General features: G+C 41.1%; 1 protein-coding gene across 3 annotated transcripts in view; it reads left to right on the top strand.

The window, feature by feature from the left end:
• The first annotated feature begins 228 nt into the window (after positions 1-228).
• The window catches only part of thsd7aa (thrombospondin, type I, domain containing 7Aa), a 537669-nt gene continuing 516017 nt past the window's right edge, over positions 229-21880 (top strand). For all 3 annotated transcript variants that reach the window (XM_041184218.1, XM_041184217.1, XM_041184219.1), the window contains exon 1: positions 229-472. In XM_041184218.1, coding sequence (XP_041040152.1) covers positions 313-472 — 160 coding nt within the window. In that variant the 5' untranslated portion in view covers positions 229-312. The remainder of the gene's footprint in view (positions 473-21880) is intronic.

Genomic DNA, 21880 nt, shown 5'->3' with positions numbered 1-21880 from the left:
CTGATTGAAACCTGCCGCTAGTCACTGATTTGGAAGGGAAGGAAACGGTTGCTGCTTGGGGTCATTATTTTTTTTTCTGATGCCAGGCGCCTTGTCCACGTTCGTGCAAGCAATATATCAAGAGAAGGACTTTCTGCATCTACGGTACGTGACGGATTCCCAGCGAGAGGAATAAGATATATATATATATATATATATATAGAGAGAGAGAGAGAGAGAAAAATAATAGACATTAATATCAAGGCAAGGCTTATAATATCCTTTGTCTTCCGAACTGGAGTCACGCTGAAACAGCCTGGTGATTCTGGAGCTATGAGACTGAGTAGGAAAAGCACCGCTTCATTCAGATGTTCAAAGAAGTGTGCTGCTTCAGCACAGAGCATTGGTGTGATGTTAACCCTGGTCTTGGGGATCTGGAATGTTCAGGCAGAAACAGAAGAGGAGTTTCAATCTGTATATGTGTGGAAACCAGGTAGGGCCCTAATAATAAAGGCTGTCAATTCTTTCAACTTGATTATACACGATATTGCTTTAAATATTAGGGTTACTGTGATTTGCAATTTTCCCTTTTGAATACTTTTGCAAAGTATTTGGGTATTTTCTTATGGGTCGAGACCAGATATATTTAATATTCTTGTTTATAGACAAGTTGTCCTGTCGGATGCTTATTTCCACCGCCTCACTGACATTGCAAGCAGGAGGGGTGGGATGTTTTGTGACCACCGATTTTCCCACGAGCGAGTGACGATCCCATTCTGTGACAAGGCAGCAGAAAGTCTGCAAAACTGAGACGGGAACGCTCCATTCTAAGCGAGTGCTCCATCCAGCAGCCCGACCAAGTACCAGCAAAAAGGCACATACACCAAATAGAATTAATGATGATCATGAGTGGGATTTGTTCTCCAAGCATCAGAATTCAGAGTACCCACTTGATCGGTGAAGCTATGTTTCTCTGTTTTGTAAACCATCTAGCAAATGGATTATGAAACATTTGCACAGCAGAATATGTTGAGTTCGCTTAAAGCAGGCGAAAATGATACGGCAATTTATATTTAAAGGTGTTATTATGCATCTCTCACCTTCATGCAATGTGGATTTAGTAGAATATTGATGTGACGGTGTGTAATTGAGGAACCCAATCTCCAACCAAACCGTAGATGCGCTGAAGACAAAGGGATAACATTTCCAGAGACTCTCCCGATGGCTTGCTGTAACTTTGGTGGAAATCCTGGCAAAATGGCGTAAACAGCGGGAGAACTCAGGGAAATTTTACCCGTGAACTCAGAACACCTTTACTAGGTAGTCTTACACTATTCGATCTAGGTGCAAGATGTAATATACTTCCTAATTATTTTAACACTGAGAGATCACTTCTTGATGCAGCGTGCCTGGCAGTCTGACATAGGTCACACTGCATTATCGAGATACCAGTTTAAGACCAGTATCCGTAGTGCCATGGCATCTAAGGGTAAATTCGTGAATCTCATTCGGCCAGTTCAGCGCAGGTTCAAGAATTGGTTCTTTTGGCTTTTAGCCTTACCTCTGATCCATGCTCCTTTCAAGCACAACTCCTTTTTCCGAGTGCGGGATGAGAGAATTTTGTTCATACTAGTAACAGGAAGTTGAAGTGGCTGTCACTTTTATATTTTAGTATTTTCCTCCTTATACAATGCTTCAAATTTGTGCGTTAATCATTCATTTGGCAAACATTAACCATTCACAATTCAGTGAACAAAAATTCCTGCTGCCATACAGGCTGATCAATTTTCAATTATACTAATACCCTGAAAAACAGACGATAGCTTGCCAAGAGTTTAACATGATTCTGATCTGTCTTTATCTGTTGCTGTCATCAATCCAGAACAAAAATCCCACACAGTATGTGCTAAACAAAAAGTTTCTCAAATATGACATAACCACCCTTACTTTGATCCAAATAGCTGTGCTTTAACTCAGTAGGTGGTCATAGCATTACCAAGCATTGCTAATTTCACAAGTATTTTGGTTATTCTTCTAAAGCTAGGGCTGAATACTGGAAACTAAGCCCCAATCAAATGGATGTTAAGGGTGAGGCTTTGAATTTTAAGTTTGAATTCAGAAAATGTAAATTTGGATGGCCCCCAGTCGGAATTGGGATTTTAAAGATTAATACATCAATCCATGCTAATTTTGGCAAAGTCCCTGTCCGATTTCAGCTTTCCCTATTCAACAGGAAATGCTGTGAAGTGTGCCTGGAAGCCAAGAACTACCAAATCAGAAATACAGTGGTGTGACATTTGTGTGACTGGGGCATCAAAAGCAAAGTGGTTGGAGTGGGTAAGGTAGAGTTCCCAGTGGCACCTAATTAAGCCAGTTCTTCATCCATTTTCTTGCTCATTGGAAATTTTAGTGGAATTGGGGATGGACAAATGATGCACCAAACCAATAAGGGAAATATTTCATACCACATACGTTCTACCAATTGTGTCCTAGCAATGCTGGATTCAACCACACCTGAGCCATTGGCATCCAGATCTGTAAAATGCCTCAGTTTGGGAGTGGAGGTGGAGATGAATTAAAAATTTAAGAGATGGCACCACCAAAATTAGTAGAAGTGAAGAATGAAAAAAAAACTTCCTTTTCTAATGCCATACATGGTCACCCATTTTTCAGCTGCAGCAAAACGCTTCCCCTCATCTGAGGTTACATTCAACCAGCAACATATGTGGCACTGGCATATACCCAGGTGCAAACATCTCAATAGCATTTCTGGTCTTTATCTATATGGCCTGGAATTATGTTGTAATACTGTTATAGAGGTTAGACATAATTGACAATGGGTTAACCTCCAAACATACAGCATTCTTTAACCTTTAAAGCCATTTAGAACGCGAGTTAGAATGGTTCCTAGGTGAGTGCCCAGATGGAACAGCCATCAAACATTGTACTCCTGTAAACAAAAAATAAAATTCTGCAGATGCCACAAATCTAAAAATTAAAATTGAAAAATATTAATGTTTAGGTAGCATCTGTGGAAAAATGGCAGTCAATGTTTTAGGCCTTGAGAATTCTACAAGACTAGGAAGGATCTCAAGGCCTGGAACATTGAATGTTATTTTTTCAAAAATGCTGTGCAACCTGATTATTTACAGTTCTTGTCTGTATTGATACTGACTCTCGGATAATGGATCCCATAAGCTTTGGTGCTAAGTATTTATTAGTATTATGATAAATGTTTATTGCTAAACAAAGTATAAATGTGCCAAGAGATTCCACATCAAAAGCATGCCATTTTATTCAAGGTTACATGGCAGCTTAGAGGGCTATTTCTCAGTAGAGTTCAGGGAGTAGCTAGAGAACTATTTTTCTCTCTGTCCTCTTGGGTCAGTATGAGTCTTTCCAAGTCAGAAAGAAAATCCAGGCTGAGGTAGAAATATGTACAGCTTGGGAGAGAGGAACACATGATCAGTTAACTTAGGAGCAGCTAACATGACAGTGATTTTCATCTGGAACTGTCACAAGGTTGTATTTTTCTATTAACTGTATGGTATAAATAAATAGAAAAATCTTATGGAAAACAGTATTCTATTCATGCAAGTATTTCATGTAAAGTAAACCTGTTTGTTGATTTATAATTGTGTTCCATTTCACTAGAATGCTTTTCAGTCTACCTGCCATAAAGACGGGGCAGCAAATGAGAGATCACAATATCCAGTATACACAAAAGGCTGCTATGAATGGGTCACATTATCATTCAAACATTGGATAGTGAAGTTGCTTTCTGCATCAGAGGTGATATGAAGTCTACTTACAGGTGCGATGGGTAATGCTGAATACAAGGAAATATCTTGCACATCTCTGTGAATTTTGTCAGAGATCTAAACCCCAGAATATAGGCTGGGATCAGTGACACACCCATGAGACAAACTTCAGTTCCACACATTCTGCAGCTGCTCCAAAAGGCTTCCACTGGAACTTCTCAGTTATTTGTCATTTCAGCCTAAGACATATGCTAATGCTTGATTTAAAAAAAAAAACAATATATTTTTTTCCCTATCCATATGTCTGGAATGATTCTTATCAAGTTAAATTTTGGTACTTCCAAAGTAATCTGATGTGGTCAGTTTGGGTGGTTGCTTTGGATAGTGCTTATCTCCACTGGATTGAAGCTCACCATTGCATAGGTCAAAAGTTGGCCATCATTTTTTTTTTGAACGTTTTAGTTTATTTTGGCATATGACACTGTTGAGCTCACAGAGGACAGAAAAATATCAGGTTGAAGAATCATTATTTTATGACTTCCTTCCACCCAACATTCAAGCACAAAACCTGCTGCGTAATATTCCTATCTCATTAGAGAAAAGTATAATCCACCGAATGAAGTATTGCATACTACAGGAATAGATGAACTGTTTAACAGAGGGTAGTTCTGTTTTAACTTGGATTGAATCATTTTACAACTGCATGGAGTACTCAATAAACAAATTACTCAGAATCACAGAATTACACAATGCAGAAGAGGCCCTTCGGCCCATCGAGTCTGCACCGACGCGTGAGAAAGGTCTGACCTACCTAACTAATCCCATTTACCAACACTTGGCCCATAGCCTTGAATGTTATGATGTGCCAAGTGCTCATACAGGTACTTTTTAAAGGATGTGAGGCAACCCACTTCCACTACTCTCCCAGGCAGTGCATTCCAGACCATCACCACCCATTGGTTAAAAAAGATTTTCCTCACATCCCCCCCCCCCCCCAAACCTCCTGCCCCTCACCTTGAACTTATGTCCCCTTGTGACTGACCCTTCAACTAAGGGGAACAGCTACCCCCTATTCACCCTGTCCATGCCCCTCATAATCTTGTACACCTCGATCAGGTCACCCCTCATTCTTCTCTGTTCCAACGAAAACGACCCAAGTCTATCCAACCTCTCTTTATAACTTAAATGTTTCATCCCAGGCAACATCCTGGTGAATCTCCTCTGCACCCCTCCTGTGCAATCACATCCTTCCTATAATGTGGCGACTAGAACTGCACACAGTACTCCAGCTTGTTCTTGCTCCTGTCCTTGAATGCCTAATTAAAATTCTCTTTCTCATATTTAAACCCTTTTATAGCAGAGCAGCTAATCTGAAAAAGGATTGTTTTTTTAGCTTTTCATTTAAATTTTGAAAATAGAACAAAACAAATATCCTGTCACTTAATACTTCTGGTTTATTATCACTTCTCTCAATACTGCACCACCTCAAGCCCATTGTCATGTGCTCATCCCATCAGATTGCTTGCCTGGATTCCAGCTTTGGTTAAATCACAATTTTCACAGGAAAATAGCAGCCATTGTCTTTGGCTCATGTTACATACTCCACGTCCCTGCCATTGATTGTATTCCCATCCTGGACCATTGTTTCAGGTTGAACCAGAAAGTTTCTTGCATCAGCATCTAAGTCAGCCCAAGATGAGCTTCCAATCCTACATCACCTCCTTAACATCATCTTTCTCCACCCCTGACTATCTGTTTGTTGAAAGCCTCACCCAAGTTTTTGTCCCTTCCAGCCTTGACGACTCCAATCATCTCCTGGCTGGCCTCCGATTATCTAAGGTCTTTAAACTTTGCTGCCTGTAGTACATCCCACACCAAGTCCAGCTCACTCATTATGCTTGTTCTTGCTCCAGTCCCCAAATGTCTCATTAAAATTCTCATTCTCATATTTAAACCCTTTTATAGCTTCAAATCCTTTCTCTGTAACATCCTCCAGCCTTGCAATGACTGTCCCCTCCTCAAATCCTGCACTCCTTTTCTGTAACTCTGACCTCTTGTGCATCCATTCTTCTCTTCGTTCCACCATTGGCAGTCATGCCTTCAAGTGTCAGGGCCTCATACTTTGGAATTCCTTCCCTTCTGCTTCCACACTTCCCTTTCCATTAAGAAACTTCTTTAGCCAGAGAGTGGTGAATCTGGAATTCATTGCCACAGAAGGCTGTGGAGGCCAGGTCATTGAGTGTATTTAAGACCGAGAGAGATAGGTTCTTGATTGGTAAGGGGATCAAAGGTTACGGGGAGAAGGCGGGAGAATGTGCTTGAGAAACTTATCAGCCATGATTTAATGGCGGAGCAGACTCGATGGGCCGAATGGCCTAATTTCTGCTCCTATGTCTTATGTTCTTATGTTCTAAGACCCTCCTTAAAACCCACCTCTTTGTCTAAGCCTTTGATCACTCCTCTTAATACCTCCTTTGGCTCAGTGTTTGCTTTTGGTTATGTCTATTAAGTTCTTGGGATATTATTCTATAATAAAATCACTAAAACGAGGGCAAAAACAATTTGTATTTATATAGTGCCTTTAATATAATAAGCCATTCCAAGGCACTTCACAGGATTGACATCACACAAAATTTGACACTGAGCTACATGAGATGTTAGTATAGGTGACTAAAACTTGGTTAATGATGAAGGTTTTAAGGAATGTGTCAAAAGAGATGAGAGCGATAGAGAGGCAGAAGGGCTTAGGGACGAAATTTCAAAGCTTAGGGTCCAGGCAGCTGAAGAAAAGTCTGCCAATGGTGGAGTGATTAAAATCAGATCGTTCACGAGGCATTGAGAATTGGAGGAGCCCAGATATCTCGGAGGATTGTAGGACTGGAGGAGGTTATCGACATGGGAAAGGGTATGGCATGGAGGAATTTGAAAACAAGGGAGATAGTTTTAAAACTAAGGTGTTTCCAAAATGCAAGTTGTAGAAAAAGTACATTTTGAAAATTTTAATTTGTGCTGTTGTTTCCTCTTTTGCTTATTTTTAACTCTACGTTATGGAAGTAAATCTTATGTGTTAGATGGAATTTTTATTTTGAAATGACTTGGTAGCACAATTAAGCGATCACTCCTCAGCTGCACTTGAAAACTGGAATTAGAAGCTACTGTAGTTACAACAGTATTTTAGAAATCTAACCAAAAGCTAATATTTTGTTTTGTTAACATTAATTAGAAGTGTTAACAGCTCAATCTGCAGTCACTACATAAATATTAGGAAAGAATAACTGATCCTAGGCAGACCAGGAAATCTCTTCTGCACTCCATTAGTCATATGTTAGCAGAATTCCACCAAGTTAGAATTTCCAAGTTTATGCATTTGCATTTTCATATATTCTGTTAGTTCGAGCAGTTCTGGTCACTAATTTAGGCAGCCTTTATTTTCAGTTAGACTTAGAATGTTGCTTAAGTGTAATTAAATTCTATCACTCGCATTAAGAAGGAGCCTATGTGGTCTTGAAATCGAGGATATGCATCATGTAAGCTGAGTGGTGGACAGGCAGTGCTGCATGGCATCAGCATACATCAGCAAGTGAAATAAGCCACAGTCTTTTGTTTCAATTTAGTGAGGCAGATAGGAGCAGGTCTGATGTGGACATCAATTTGGAAGTGACCGCAGGGATAATTTGATGAATTTGTGTTCATGGTGCAGAGCCTCGCATGCACATTGAGAATTTAACCAGGCATTCCTTTCCCATGATTTTCCAATCTTTTTTAAAGGAGAGGAAGGCGCACACCTGAATTCCTTGAAACCCATCCTTAGCAGGCAAGTTTCCTTGCCAGGAACATGAACTCATAAAGCTAAGCCTCATAAATCAAATCTTTGCCTTTATAAAAATCTTAGATGAGCAATGTGTTAGTATTCAAAATGTCAAAAATCATCAACTACTCCAGCAGAATGAGTGATAGAATATGCTAACCTACGTAGCATTTCCTAACATATGTCATCAGCATATGTTTTAGGGGAGATAGTTATGTAGTGGTAATGTCACTGGGCTAGTAATCCACAGGACCAGGCTAACCCTCTGGGAGCACAGGTTCAAATCTCACCATGGCAGTTGGTTGAATTTAAATTCAATTGATAAAATTTGGAATTGAAAGCTAGTCTCAGTTTCGTGATCACCATTACTATCATCGATTGTTGTAAAAGCCCATCTGGTTCATTAAAGCCCTTTGGGGAACAAAATCTGCCATTCTTATTGGTCTGTCCTACATGTGACTCGTGACCCACAGCAATGTGGTTGACTCTGAAATGGCCTAGCAAGCCATTCAGTTCAATAGCAATTAGGAATGGGCTACAAATACTGGCCTTGCCAGGAACACCCATATCCCATGAGAGAATATATAAAAACAAAATTATCACAGAATCGTTACAGCGCAGAAGGACGCCATTCGGCCCATCATACCTGCACCAGCTAATATGTCATAATTTATTATTTTAAAGATGACATATTACCATAGGTTCAAAAATAACCCTTTAGAGTTTTGATTTGGTAGTTTGTTAAATTCCTTACATTATTGGATGGAAGTCGAGGCAAGATATTGAAATGTAAGCTTAAATATGTGTCTAAAAATGTTGATTTAGAGTCAAATTTGAGCACATAAGACAATAAACATGTTTGCATGATATTTCTGCTTGCTATTTTAATGGTATTAATCAATTATATATGACCAGGTTAATGCATGCATTAAAATATTGGACTAAAGAGTGCCAAATAAAAGTGCTAAATGTTCATTGCTAATATCAGAGCTGTAATTTATAGCTATATTAACTATGATTAGATATAATGGATGTGGGCAATGTTTGGTATTAAGTAGGACCTGAATGGCCCATGCCATATTTGCATCATGTTCCTACCCGGGGTGATTAAGTTTAATTTCAAAGAGGAAACATCTGTTGAAAATCACAAAATACAACAATCCAAATAAAGCGATTGATATCGTTCACAATGTTCAAGGATCAGAAAGAACAGTAAAGGATGAAGATAAATTGTAAATTATTCAGTTACCTTTGTGAATAGAATTTATTATTCCCTTTTTTATTTCTACTTCTATTCTATTCCCCTCTTTTCTGCATTGGGCAGATTCAAACTTACCCCTTTAGTCAATTATTCAGTTCTCCCATTTGTTAGTGGAACTTTACCTTTAGGAGTGAGCACCATCTTCAGTATCAAGCCTTTTTTCCATCTTCCCAGTTGATCTATTTGACTGTGTCCTCTCTGCATCAATCTAAAAGAACATTTTTTATGGCACACCGGAAATTCACTGACACAAAATAGCAAACTGTCTGTTGCCCTGGTGTCATTTTTGTTGAATTACATCAAGTATGTAATGGCACTGTTGCAGTGATCCCAGCTGACAATATTTATAATGGCCACACAAACTGAGAAGAGAATTATTTGGACAAGAATATATTTGGGTTTAAGAGAAAGCATTGCCAGACCAAGGAGGAACTGCAGAAGATTGACAGACAGCCATATTGTTGTGGTTAGGAAATATTTAGAGACCACAAGGAGTTAATAATTAGTATTCTGTGCAGATATGAATGCTGAATCAGTGGATTTACAGCTTACAGTTTACAAATGCAACCTTGTGTCCCACTTGGGTGAAAGGTCAACAGCACAATAATTTCATTATGCTGTCTATCATGTGTAAGGCTGCTTTTTATTGTTTAAAAAATAACATTTTATCAGTCCCTACTTTATTAATAATGAATGCTTCTTTCAATATCAACAAAGTTTGTGTAATCGCAGGTTGTTATCTACACAATATGCTGGTCAGACAGGTGATAATTTGTGTTGTGATATATGTCCTTTGATTAACTTTTCATATCTTTTTAAAGAATTATTTATACACACAACTATTGTCTGCTAGTAATAAAGCTGCACTACTGGATCTGTATTATGTTTGTGTGTCAGGATCAAGGACAGGTACGAATCGATGGCTTACTATCCCAGTGATAACAAGGTATCTCAAAGAGACTATTACAGCAAAGAGCCTCATATAATTAGAGCAAAATATCTGGGAATATATTGGTTTGTTCTGAGAGTAAAATGGTCCAATAATGTCACCTAATTATGATACTACACTTTTCTAGTTAAAGAACAAAGTTGTGTAAACTTTAAAGACAATTCAAACACCATTAGGAATAACTTCACTGTAGTAATTCCTTAAATATCCATGCGATTGCAATGAGATAAATACTGTTGAAATAGTTTCCAGTCAGAAATATGCTGCACGTTCAATGCCCCCAGGACTGTTCCAACTTAATGCTTGGAACTTCAGATTAAAAAGATAGAAAAGAAGAAAAAGACTCATGTTTATCTCAGAAATATTTCAGAGCATTTCACAGTGAATGAATCACCTTGCAGTGTATATGCTATGCAGGTAAACCTGATTGCATTTTATAAACTCTTGTTGTATGCAAAATGCTATGAGATTAATTTATCATTTTTTTTGATGGCATTCGTTGGAGGAAAAAAGTTGACCAGGACAGCAAAAAACTCACTGCTTTTCTTTGAATAGTGGAATGGAACATTTGCATGAATCACCTAAATAGGCTGACTAAGTCATCATCTCCATCACCACTTGCTACTGAATTGGAGGGTCAATCCAGAATATTTATTTGTCTCTTGGGGCTGAATTTTTGTGTTCGGTTCAGGAAGCTCGAGTCAGGCCATATACTAATGTCATGTTCCTATTTTGGAAAATCAGCCCATTCATCTAGAAGGTTGGCCTCTGAGAGGCAGGCCCAAGGCAGCAACAGAGGCAGGCAGGTGCCGAGGCTGGCAAGTTAGAAGGCCCGCTGCATTAACTGGGATATTGGCCCAGTTCTCTAGCCCTCACCCGCACTCACTTTTCCCTCACTCCCACCGTGCCTCTTCCATTCCTTCATTCCTCTTTATATTTCCCTCATATCACCTGTGCCCTCTCCATCGCCTCCAAGGCCCCTGCATGCAGCTGTCATGTCCATTCACTCAACACCCTGTCAATCAAACACAAGCATTTAGACTCCCATTGAAAAAAAACTTTAATTCACTTAACATGTCCAAATAAACTAAAAGACATTGAAAACAGGGTCAAAGAAATATAGATGTATTACAGCTTATAAAACTGTTATTTAAACAAAAGTAGCTATCCCCTTCGTAGTTGTTTAATTCACCTCTGTAGAGCTAAATCCATTAGTGAGTATTAGAGCTCAACCAAGCATTCATAATGGGGCCATACAGTTTTATGAATGTATAAGAGGGGCAATTTTTTTCAAAGGCTGATTTTTAAAGATTACATGAGAATTTAAAAGACTGGCCAATTTTATATGCTTCATCAGTTCCTATACCTAATGGATACTGGAAGAGTGCTTCAAAGGCTCAGCAGATGTCAGGACATTAAGTCAATGTGAAAAATCAAACCACAGCATTCCCTACATACATTAATTTCTGATTCTCCATAATTTTGAATGCAGAAGAGAACTTTATTCACTGGATAAAGTACTCTAATATATCTGAGCCCTTGCACAATACTGTTCAATTTAATGGTCTTTTACCTTTTAAGGACATAACCCTATGATCAATCATTGCATTAATAACATATTTAACTTTTTAAACAGCATCTAATTATGACAGTTGAAATTGGCAAGAGCTTTTAAACTTATCCCGCCAAAAGGCCCTGAACCTACAGCAGGCTTCCCCCAAGGTTCACAAACTAACTTCCCAGGAGTGGTTCCCACAGCCTTCGGGAACCCACAGTTTTGATGAAAATAGCAAACTAAGGGCAAATCGTACTTGGAGCAGGCCTTTAAACAATGAACCCAATGTCACTTTAAGTGCATGTTGGGTAGCAACCTGCGATGTTTCCAGAGCTGGGGAAATAGTGGGTGGCAAGAGGAGCCTGGTAATTTTAAATTTGCGGCCTAGCACAAAGAGTTTGGTCCTCCTGATACAATTTGCTCAGCATCGGGAGGGGAAGTTCCGTTCCCACAACACTCATCCTTCTGACTCAGCGATGAGAGCTCCACCAATTCAGCCAAAGTTAAGAAAGTATAAAATTAAAATTATGTTCTGTGCAGACAAATATATTTCTTAAGTGTACAGAGGTTTCCTGTCACCCTAGTGTTTCTCCCATTTTACTTACCCACTACATGCTTCATTTGTTTCATTAAATAGACTGACGGTGTGAGCTGTGATTAGACATCAGTAATAGGTTTGGCACTTACTGCTACAAGCCAATATACTTTACCAGACAGATGCACAAGCTGTTTGATTTCAATCATACTGCAAAACAGCTGTTGCTGACAGTTTGATTCACTGACTGGTCACAAAAATACACAGGCTTTTTTTTCATTTTCAAAAGGTTGTACATGAAGATTAGGCAGGGAGATGGTAGGGCTAACATCTTTGAAGCTGATGAACTTAAATCACATTGTTAAAAAAAAAGTCTTGCAGTATTAGTAAGAAAGTGTGTTTTACCATTAGTAACGATTAATATGATATTCTGTTTATCTTGAATCAATTTAAATTTTATAAATGACCCATAGCACGTTGTTTCACTTTGCATATTTTGTCATTTATGTTAATGATCTCTTTTCACATGGAAACTGATTGTTTTAGATGTAAGCGAATGCAAGCTCTACTAGGAATTTGAACACTTAAGAATCCATCTTAAATTTTGTTATGTTGAAATCAAGACTCGTGAGTGTCATTTAGCACAAAATATACTCTGGTTTGATTTGCAGGGATGGTGTTTCCTCTGGCTGGGGGCGGGTTAGGAGGGAGGTGGGGGTGGTGGTGGTGGGCGGTGCAGGAGGTCTAGAATGAGGGGTCACAGTCTCAGGATGCAGGGTAGGCCATTTAGTACTGAGATGAGGAGAAAGTTTTCACTCAGGGTGGTGAACCTATGGAATTCTCTACCACAGAAGGTCTTGGAGGGCAAATCACTGAATATATTTAAGAAGGAAATAGATAGATTTCTAGACTCTAAAGGCATCAAGTGGTATGGGGAGAGAACAGGAGTATGGTATTGAGATAGAGGATCCGCCATGATCATATTGAATGGCGGAGCAGGCTTGAAGGGCCGAATGACCTACTCCTGCTTCTATTTTCTGTTTCTATGATTTACATTTTCAACAAAATTGGAATTCAGCTATTTTGTTTAAAATGTAATTAAAAACTCAATCTAAACTTCATTTTAGTTTACATTTAAATCCTTTGAAATTAAATGATTTATAGGAGAGAAAGCACGGCACACTGCTTTTGAAACCACTGATCCCAGGATGAAAGGTTAATAAACACATTGCATTTATGGATCCTTAGTAATGCAGACCTGACCCAACTGACCCCAGTGAGGATTGGCCCCAGTGTCCCCATGTTAATGAAGGAAAATATTGAGCAGAATTTTTCTCTCGTTGGGCGGGCACGCGCCCAACCTGTTTGAGAGTAAAATAGTGCGCGATGCTTTGCTTGGTGGGCACGTGTGAGAGGCAGCAGCACGCTCGCCGACAATTAAGGCGCCTATTAAAGCCTTTAATCAATTTAATAAATCTGAATTTTTGCTGCCCGTCCAACTGTTTGGTTGGTAGACGGGCGAAAATGCCAAACAGCCTTTGGATTTTTTATGAAACCTCATCCACGGGCGGGATGAGGTTTCCAACAGGAATTAAAATAAAAATGTTGAAATCTCATTTATAACATGTCCCTGCTTAGTGCCTTCAGAGAGCTTTCAATGCGCACACCCGTGCACATGCGCAAACGTCTTGAATTATTTGAACAGCCAGCGTGAAGTCGCGTTTGGGGCCCAATCGCGGTTGGCGGTCGGTTGCGCGACTGCTCTTGGGCCCGCCCGACGAGGCAAATCCCTGCCCATTGGCTCATTTTCTAGTACAATTTCTGATTATTGGTGAGTAACTCCTGCTGGAAGTGTATATTGTGATGATGGCAGTTAAGAAAGTTGATCTTGGCTACAATAGCCCCCAATACTTAACATTGCACTGACACCTACAGTTCAGACTCACATTTGAGAACAGGAGCCTGCCTTATAATTTTTCTAAATCCATACCAACCACTTTTGTGGTCTCTGTGGGTGAATCTCCAATTTAATGCCATTCACGTTCATTTTCACATTATGCTCGTGAATCCTCTTGCCATAAGGTGAGGGATGCTAAAACTTATTTGCTTTCATCATCGTTTTTCTAGGTTTCTCTCTGTTTCTCTCCTCCTTTCTTTAGGATATTGGGCTAGAGATTGATTTATGTGGAACAACTATGAGCGGCAATACAGAGGCCTACCACCACACCACAGGGGTGTGATGTGTTGCTGGTCACTTCTTGTGCAGCCAGCACAGCGTTGTTGCAATAGAATGGTGCACGCAGTTACATACCTTGTGTGCACCTGAATACCCTTAATGGACATTACCCAAGGACACACAGCTGCACCAGCTGATGTGACACCAGGATTGGAAATTTGAACCACTTAAGTCCAAATCACAATCCACAAATTTGTGCACCACTCAGCAAAGATCAGGCATGCCTCTGCAAATTAAAGGGCCACAAATTACAGGTCAAGTGTTTCTCAGTAAGTTTTATTTGGGCACAGTTAGTGGAAGCATTGTATTGAATTCTTGAAGATGACTTTTGCTAGCTGCTGAATGCACCCAAGGAGGAGAGAGGATTACTGAGCCAGTCACAAGGATCGATTGTTGCATTGGCTCTTAGTCTGCAAAATGACCGGGAAATGGAACAGAGGAGGCAGAGACAGGTGCGGGGGGAGGTTCTATGAAGATGAAAGGAGGAGGAAGAAAAACAAGAAGCAGGAAGGAGGTATCCTGGACACCAAATAAGTGAACAGATGGAAAGAGAGCAAATTGAGGGACTATGCTTCATGTTCAATAATTTCCCATCCCAACATGGAGCCACGATTCACTGCTGTCACATCCATTTCACAATATGCCCTTAGCTAACATTGAACCATGAAAGACACCATCAAAAGCTTCTGAAAACAACTTTATAGAACAGCACATCTGATTATGCAGAAAACAATGAACTATTCACCCTGTGCATTTCTTTTGTGCCTCTCCTATGGGTGCCCTTTTCTGGTGCTCCTACAAGGTGTTATCACAGTGGCTGCAGCATGCCTGGTGAAAGGCTGTTGACTTTCACTAGGGGAGATTACAGGCAGCCATGCAGAACCTCCTTGAGCAGCTCTGGGCCTGGAGAGTCTGACTTTGGACTGCTCCACTTTGGTGTGAGTGACTGCAATCTAGGCTGGCTGGCTTTGAAGTATCAGCAAAGACATGGTGGAGTGGCCGTAGTGGGAGCACAATTGCTATCATCCTGAGAGAAGAAGCAGGCTTTTACATCATGCAGCCACTGCCACTCCCCTGGGATGGGACCTTAGTAATCTGCTGGGAAGATTGTGAGAGATTGGCAAACTTCTTTGTTTGTTGAAATCCAAATCTATGATGGAGCAGTCTGAGCCTGAATGTCAGTGACCATGGATCTCTTGACCTTTGCCTGAGCTTCCACGCAAATACTGAGACATCAGGAGGATTCTGTCTCTGTTGCAATGGAAGCTAAGACGATGGCTACCAAATGCTGTGTACTGAGTTGATCTTTCAATGCTGTCATACATTTTGCCACAATTTCCGTGCTGGAAAAGATGGACTATGTGCCTGTGTCATGTTGCACCTGGACTATTCCATGCTCCTAGCTCCTAGATGGTGGCAAAAAGCTATCTGGCAAGGCTGCCAATGCCCTAAAAATCTGTGCGCACGTTAATCAGCATTTACCTGTACCCTGCCATCCTCATCTGAGTCCTGTGTAGCAGAACTCATCTTGACTTGTGTTCCGGGGAGCTGGCACACAAACTGCCCTTTTCTCCTGTCCTGTCTGCAGCCCATTCATGGCCAGTGACACACCAAATACAGCCTCTGACTCTATGTTAGCCTCTAAAGTTTGCTGAGAGCCAGTATCTGAGCTGGTGACTGCGAGCATAAGGTCCAGTGATGGTGCCTCACTCATCACTTTTGTGAGGTTCATCTTGCTGCTACTCCTGGCTCTGCTAATCTGTCCTGGTGGTAGGTCTTGTATATCTGAAACAAGCAGAAGGGGAGGATTGGGCAATTGGAATGGCTGGTGGGAGGAAGAATGAGTTACATGGTGACACCACCTGAAGCTTCCACTTGATGACTCACCTCAAGATGAGGGTGAGGAAGGAGTTGAGGAGTGACATAAGGCAGTCACACACCGTTATCCTTAACAGCCTCTGGGACACCAGATGCTATAGGCTGTGGCACTTCAGGGCCCATGATCTTAAGCACCATTTCCTCCAGGGTGCTCAGGGGACTTGGAGTTGTGCTGGCTTCCCTCTCTGCCCACTCCCCAGCACCCCCATCCCCACATCCAATTCTCTGGTGTTCCTGCTGTTCTGGATGACCTTCCCCTGGAAGAAAGATGGCTGGATGTTAGTGCTTGTATGATACTTTGTTTGGGGGATGTACCTGTCATAGCTGAATAGCTGGAGGACTGTGGAGGCTGTAGGAGGTGTGAGTGATGATGGCAGCATTAGTAAGTGTGTGTGAGTGAAGTGTAGCATGTGAATATTAGGCATGTGTCCTGAGTGGAAAGAGTACTGTTAGATGAGTGATTGGATTGTGGTGCATTGAGCAGAGGGAAAGGTTGGTGTTGTGTTGGGTATTAGATTCGTGTGAAGATACTTTCACTTACTTTGACCACCTATCTGAAGTCAAAGCTGCCATGCCTTGGAGGCCAGAGACCATTGGACTCCATGGTGTTGTGCCCCCTCCCTTCTGAGGTTGTCTGCGAGAGACTCCTGACAACCGCGGAAACATAACATCCCTCCTAGAGTTTGCATTGCTCACAAAAGCCTCGAAGACAGGTCACTGAACCAGGGAGAACAGTCCCTTATGTGCTGTGCCATTACGCTTCCTGTAATCTTCCAAGTTGATTGTGCACCCTCCCTTTAATAGGGCAGTGAGCCTTTAAGAGGAGTAGGCTGGCTGCACTATGTGGTCTGCAAATCATACTGTTGGGCCTCACTGCAGAGTACAGGCACACGGAGGACAGAGAAGCAGCCCTACTGCTGTTTGGGCAATGCTGACCTCATTCTGGGCTTGGAGGATGAGGAGGCCCTCCTGATTGGCTATGCTGTGGCCCATGGAGTTCCTCCCCACCCCCCCCTCACGTGCAGCAAGGACCGCCCCCTCAGAAAGCAACCCCTTCCCTCAATAATGCCCCCCTCCCCACACAACACCTCCCCAGGGCCTGCCAACCCAGCCCCAGTGAGCCTCACAGACTTACCTCCATCCCAGGGCCCCCTCCATTGTTGCTGATCTAGGCCAGCTGCAGTACCAGCAATGACCAACACTCCCAGTAGTGCTGCTGGGTCTAAAGAGTTGGCAGCCAGAGGGCTGGCAGCTCTTGAAGGTGAGGTCTCCACTTTTAAAGGAACGGAAGCTCCAATGCTAAGCAGTTAATTGCCTTCAACATCCAGGAAAGAGCCGTGGTCAGGTTTCACTCAGCTTTCCAACCTGTGGATTGGCCTACCGAGTGGTTATTAAACGCAGCCCCAAGATTGCATTTCTCCACCTCAAACTGCACAGCCACAGGCTGGTCACAAAAAATGGTACCCCTTCTTCCACAACCTCCTCCCCCGCCCTCCACACACCCAAAAAACAGGGATTGCCAATCTCTAGTCCACTGACTCTTAGTAAAATATATTTTATTGGGTGCCATTTCTCCTTGACTCCTCTAGTTCCTTCTCATTGTAACCATTCTTCAAGTGTGAGCCTAGAATGGCTGAGTGGCATACAAATTCTCCTTGGAGTGTATCACACCTGAGCCCAAACCTTGCCTCAATTGATGTGCATGCTCCAATACTGTTCTGGGGTCCTTGGGGTTGATTTTCAATACCCAGTCCTTTTCTATCCACGGAATGTTAAAGCCAATTATTGTATGCCAACTGCTGAGATCAGCTAAGATAGGATCACAAATCAGATCTTTGATCTTCTGAAATGGATGACTTTATGCAACACCAGCCATTGCCTTTATTTACTGGGTCATTGAGGAGACTGACTCAGTGAATCTTACCTATTATATACAAATTGAATTTACCTTTTTTTAACTCAACGTGCTTTGCTGCACTCGATTATTTAGCTGTATGTTATGAATGAAGTTACAAAGTCATGCTGCCAGTTAGAATCACTGTATGTGAGTGCTCAACCATTTCAGACGTGGAAATCAGCATTTGACTGAGGGAGGACAGACAATTAGTGGTAAGTGGTTGCCCAAGGTATTAAAAATGTTGTGAGCCTTTTAAAATAATTTAATGCTGTTAAATTGACATTTTAATCTTTCCAAAGGCTGTTTTGGGACAAAATTAAAAGTTGTGTCTGATAAACTTGCCTGTTACAGTAAATATAAATATAAAGATGCAGTAAATGGAGTCTCTGAGGAAATGATATAGCAGCACCTGAATCCCCCGTTTTTTAGTGGAAAAAATGGAGGTGGTGCTGCATGAGACGGCAGGAGAAAGTTTGCCTTGTTTATTGTTCCAGGGCACCTTCTCTAGAGGATAGCAATGCAACATGCCTGACAGGTAGTGACCGTGAAAAAACTGCGCAATATGTCCTTGACTGTCACCGGCATTGAAATCCCTATGACACAGGTTAGCTGCAGATATCCTTTGAGCATATGGGATAGATCTGTAAATGTCTCATATTTGAGTCAGATTCTTTTGGTCATTACCAGATTGGTATCTTAGGACCTAGTAGCATGATGATGAGTATGGGCCATCAAGCTCTGGTTCCTGCTGATTTCATTGATATGCCTTCTTTCTCCTTCATTAAAATGGTATTGTTGATTGGCATTTCATAGCAGCTCCACCCCTAAGTTGAATTTGAATTACTGGTTGCTAAGATCTTTTTCCTTGGATTTGTTGTAACTCCCTGGACTCCCATGGAAGTTTTTGTATTAAAAATCACTATTTTGTTTGACTCTGTTTTGTCAGTCTTTTAAATGCTTCAATTCCAGTAGGCTGTCTAGTAGTTCAGTGGTTCTCAAACCAGGGTTGGTTGAGGCTACTCAGGGGGTCTGTGAAATAAAGTGAACTGGATCCGTTGCTATGATGGTGCTGGTCAGGTGTGTGCTATTGGCTAGTATTTTGATTTTCTTCATCCGCTTGAGCAATGCAGCCGAGAGCTTATGCACTGGGCAGTTCAGTGTCAGGTCCCAGGGGCCTGATGCAGTCACTTGGTGAGACACTGGTAAGCGGTCGCTGGTTAGGCATTAGGGCCACTGCAGATCTGGAAACAGACACATAACCGTATTAGCAGGATCATGGACTGGCTGGAAATCCCAAGAGATGAAACAAGAGGGCCAGAAACTCCAGGAATGGATACCAGAGCTGAGGATGTGTAGGAAAGAGCTGCCACGTCAGCCTTGTCCAAAAGCCTGGAATGACAATCAAGCTGAGCTTTGTTCACTGTGTATGGCAGTTGGGCTTGTGATTGGATCGGGTCTAAAGTTGCACTCTTAGTTACAGGCTCTGTTCCGATGGCAGAAATGCTACACACCAGGCAGCACGTCAGCAATTTCTAGTGCAGACAGGCCAGCAAACTGCAGAGGGGGAAGAAAAATCCTTGAAACATTCAGAAGCTATGTAATGAGGAAGCGGGTGGTGAAGGGTTATACTTGACGTGGCGCCATTATTCCGATTAGGATCCATCAAGCCATATCCTATTCCAGAAAGAGCATGAATGTGTCATGTGATGAAGTATTCAATGGACATATTACTGAACCTTCAGTTGAAGGGAAGATAAAAGTTTTCACAGCATTAATCACAATGGCTTGGATTTTGTGATCACCAGCACAGCGCCATTGCTCACTACTGACATTGATAAAATAAAATCTCTGCATTGATCTACCCACATCCCCATGGCAAGAATTTCAACTATCTTGAGGGAGGATTCCTTCCCAAAGTCAGCTTCAGCAAGGCCGAGCAGTGATGTCAAATGCAGGTGAAAATAGTAGGCAGTCACGGGCATGGTTTACAGTCACTGCACAACCAAAATTGCATAAGACAGGCTGCTGAAGTCAAGAAGCATTGGAAAATCAGTTTCAATAGACATGAATAATTTTACAAATTTAAAAATTAAGACAATTTTAGAAAATTAAACATTTTCGCACAGCTGTACAAAATTAAAAATGTAAACATTTTCTTAAAAGTACTATATATGTGATTGGATAACATATTTAAAAAGTGATATTTAAAAACTCTGATATATCATGCTAAAAAGATCATAGATTTTACTTCTAAAAGATTTCAGGTTGAAAAAGATCACCTAATTGTCACTTCTAAAAGATCCTGTCTGGTGTGGACCTCCTTATTCAGTATTTGCAAATTCTTGGAAATAGAGGTTTAAAACTTTCAAATGTAATTAATTCATAATTGGTGGGCATGCAACTAGCACAAACTGGCACTGGTTCTATTCTTACTGTTTGAAGAAGTGAACCTTCAGGAGTTACGTTGATTGGCCCAGCACACTTTTTTTGGATGTGTGCACGACAGTATACATTGGCACTCAAGAACATAAAAAATAAGAGCAGTAGGTCATTCAGTCCCTCAAGCCTGCTCTGCCATTCAATACAATCATGCTAATCTTCTGCCTCAACTCCACTTTCGTGCCCATTGCTCATCCTCCTTGATTTCCTGAGAGATCAAAAATCTGTCAGTCTCAGACTTGGATATACTCAAAAATAGAGCATCCACACCCTGTGGGGTTGACAATTACAAAGAGTTACAACCCTATGGGTGAAGAAATTTCTCATCTCAGTCTTAAATGATCAACCCTGTAATAATTATGGTTTTAAATGTTGGACTGAACCTTTTAAGAATAGTCCTGTGATGTAAGATTACATGATCTGTGTAAATCAATGTGTTAGCAGCACGGAAAACCTCCACAGTCAGTTTAGAGTTAGAGTTGAAAGCACATGTGTAGTTGCTGCTGGCTGTATTGTAAATAAACCAAACCTTTCCACTTAGAAAGTTGTCTGCGGATCAACTCTATTACAAATAGGCGACTCGGCCACACTACAACAAACTGGTGATGAGGATAAAACAGAATAAACGAAGACAAATCGGAATTGGTACTATACCTCGCCCATTGATTGTGAGTATCAATGTCTGTTTAAAATAGCAGAAGATATACTTACCCAAAATGCCACAATTTGGTAGAATCAATCCCTTTTAGCCAGCCATGGACGTTTGGTCTCAGCACATAGAACGCCTCGTGTTCTTCTTTCAAGCGAACAAAATCACGAGGGAAGAGAAGAGGTGAGTGATCCTCTTGAGTACTTGTGGAATCAAAACCTACAGTTTGATTCAAAGTTTGACAGCACCTTGTGCCCCAGATTCAAATAATTTCGGAGGATTGGTGAATCTCAAGAAGGGACATTTTCAACCCAAGCCCTCAGTCACAATGCAGAGGTTCCAGTTCAATTCACAAAATAGAGCCCATGATGAGACAATTGTTAGCTACGTGGCAAATTTGAAGCAGCTAATGGAACATTGTGAGTTCAATGATACTCAGAACGACATGCTCAGAGATTATTTAGTGTGTGGTGTGAAAGAAGACACTATTTAGAAAAGATTGCTGGCTGAAGTGCATCTGGATTTCAAGAAGGCTTTAAAAATAGCGCTGGCCATGGAAAGCACAGTTAGAAATTCACAAGTAATACAAAGGTCACAAAATGGCACCGTACTCCAAGTCGGGTGGGAACAATCAGCCGAAAGTGGCGCGAGAAAACGAGACTTCGCCGCGAAGCAGGAAACAGCCTCTGCTAAGTGAAAAGTAAGAAGAAATGATTTGGCAGCTAAATTGAAGAACAAATTTAGTCGACGTGGAAACAAGCAGTCTTTTAGCGACTGGCAGTTTAAAAAAGTAGCATGTTACTTTTGTCACAAACGGACACACAATGAAAGTGCAAAGAGAGATTTAAACAGGCTTGCAAACAAAAGAAGAATCCCAATGAAATCTTTAGTGTAGAAGAACCTGAAACAACAAATTCTGACATTTATTCATTG

The sequence above is a fragment of the Carcharodon carcharias genome, chromosome 3 (assembly GCF_017639515.1).
Source record: "Carcharodon carcharias isolate sCarCar2 chromosome 3, sCarCar2.pri, whole genome shotgun sequence".
NCBI lineage: Eukaryota > Metazoa > Chordata > Chondrichthyes > Lamniformes > Lamnidae > Carcharodon > Carcharodon carcharias.
Note: the sequence above shows the minus strand (reverse complement) of the source record. Positions and strands in the feature narration are given on the sequence as shown.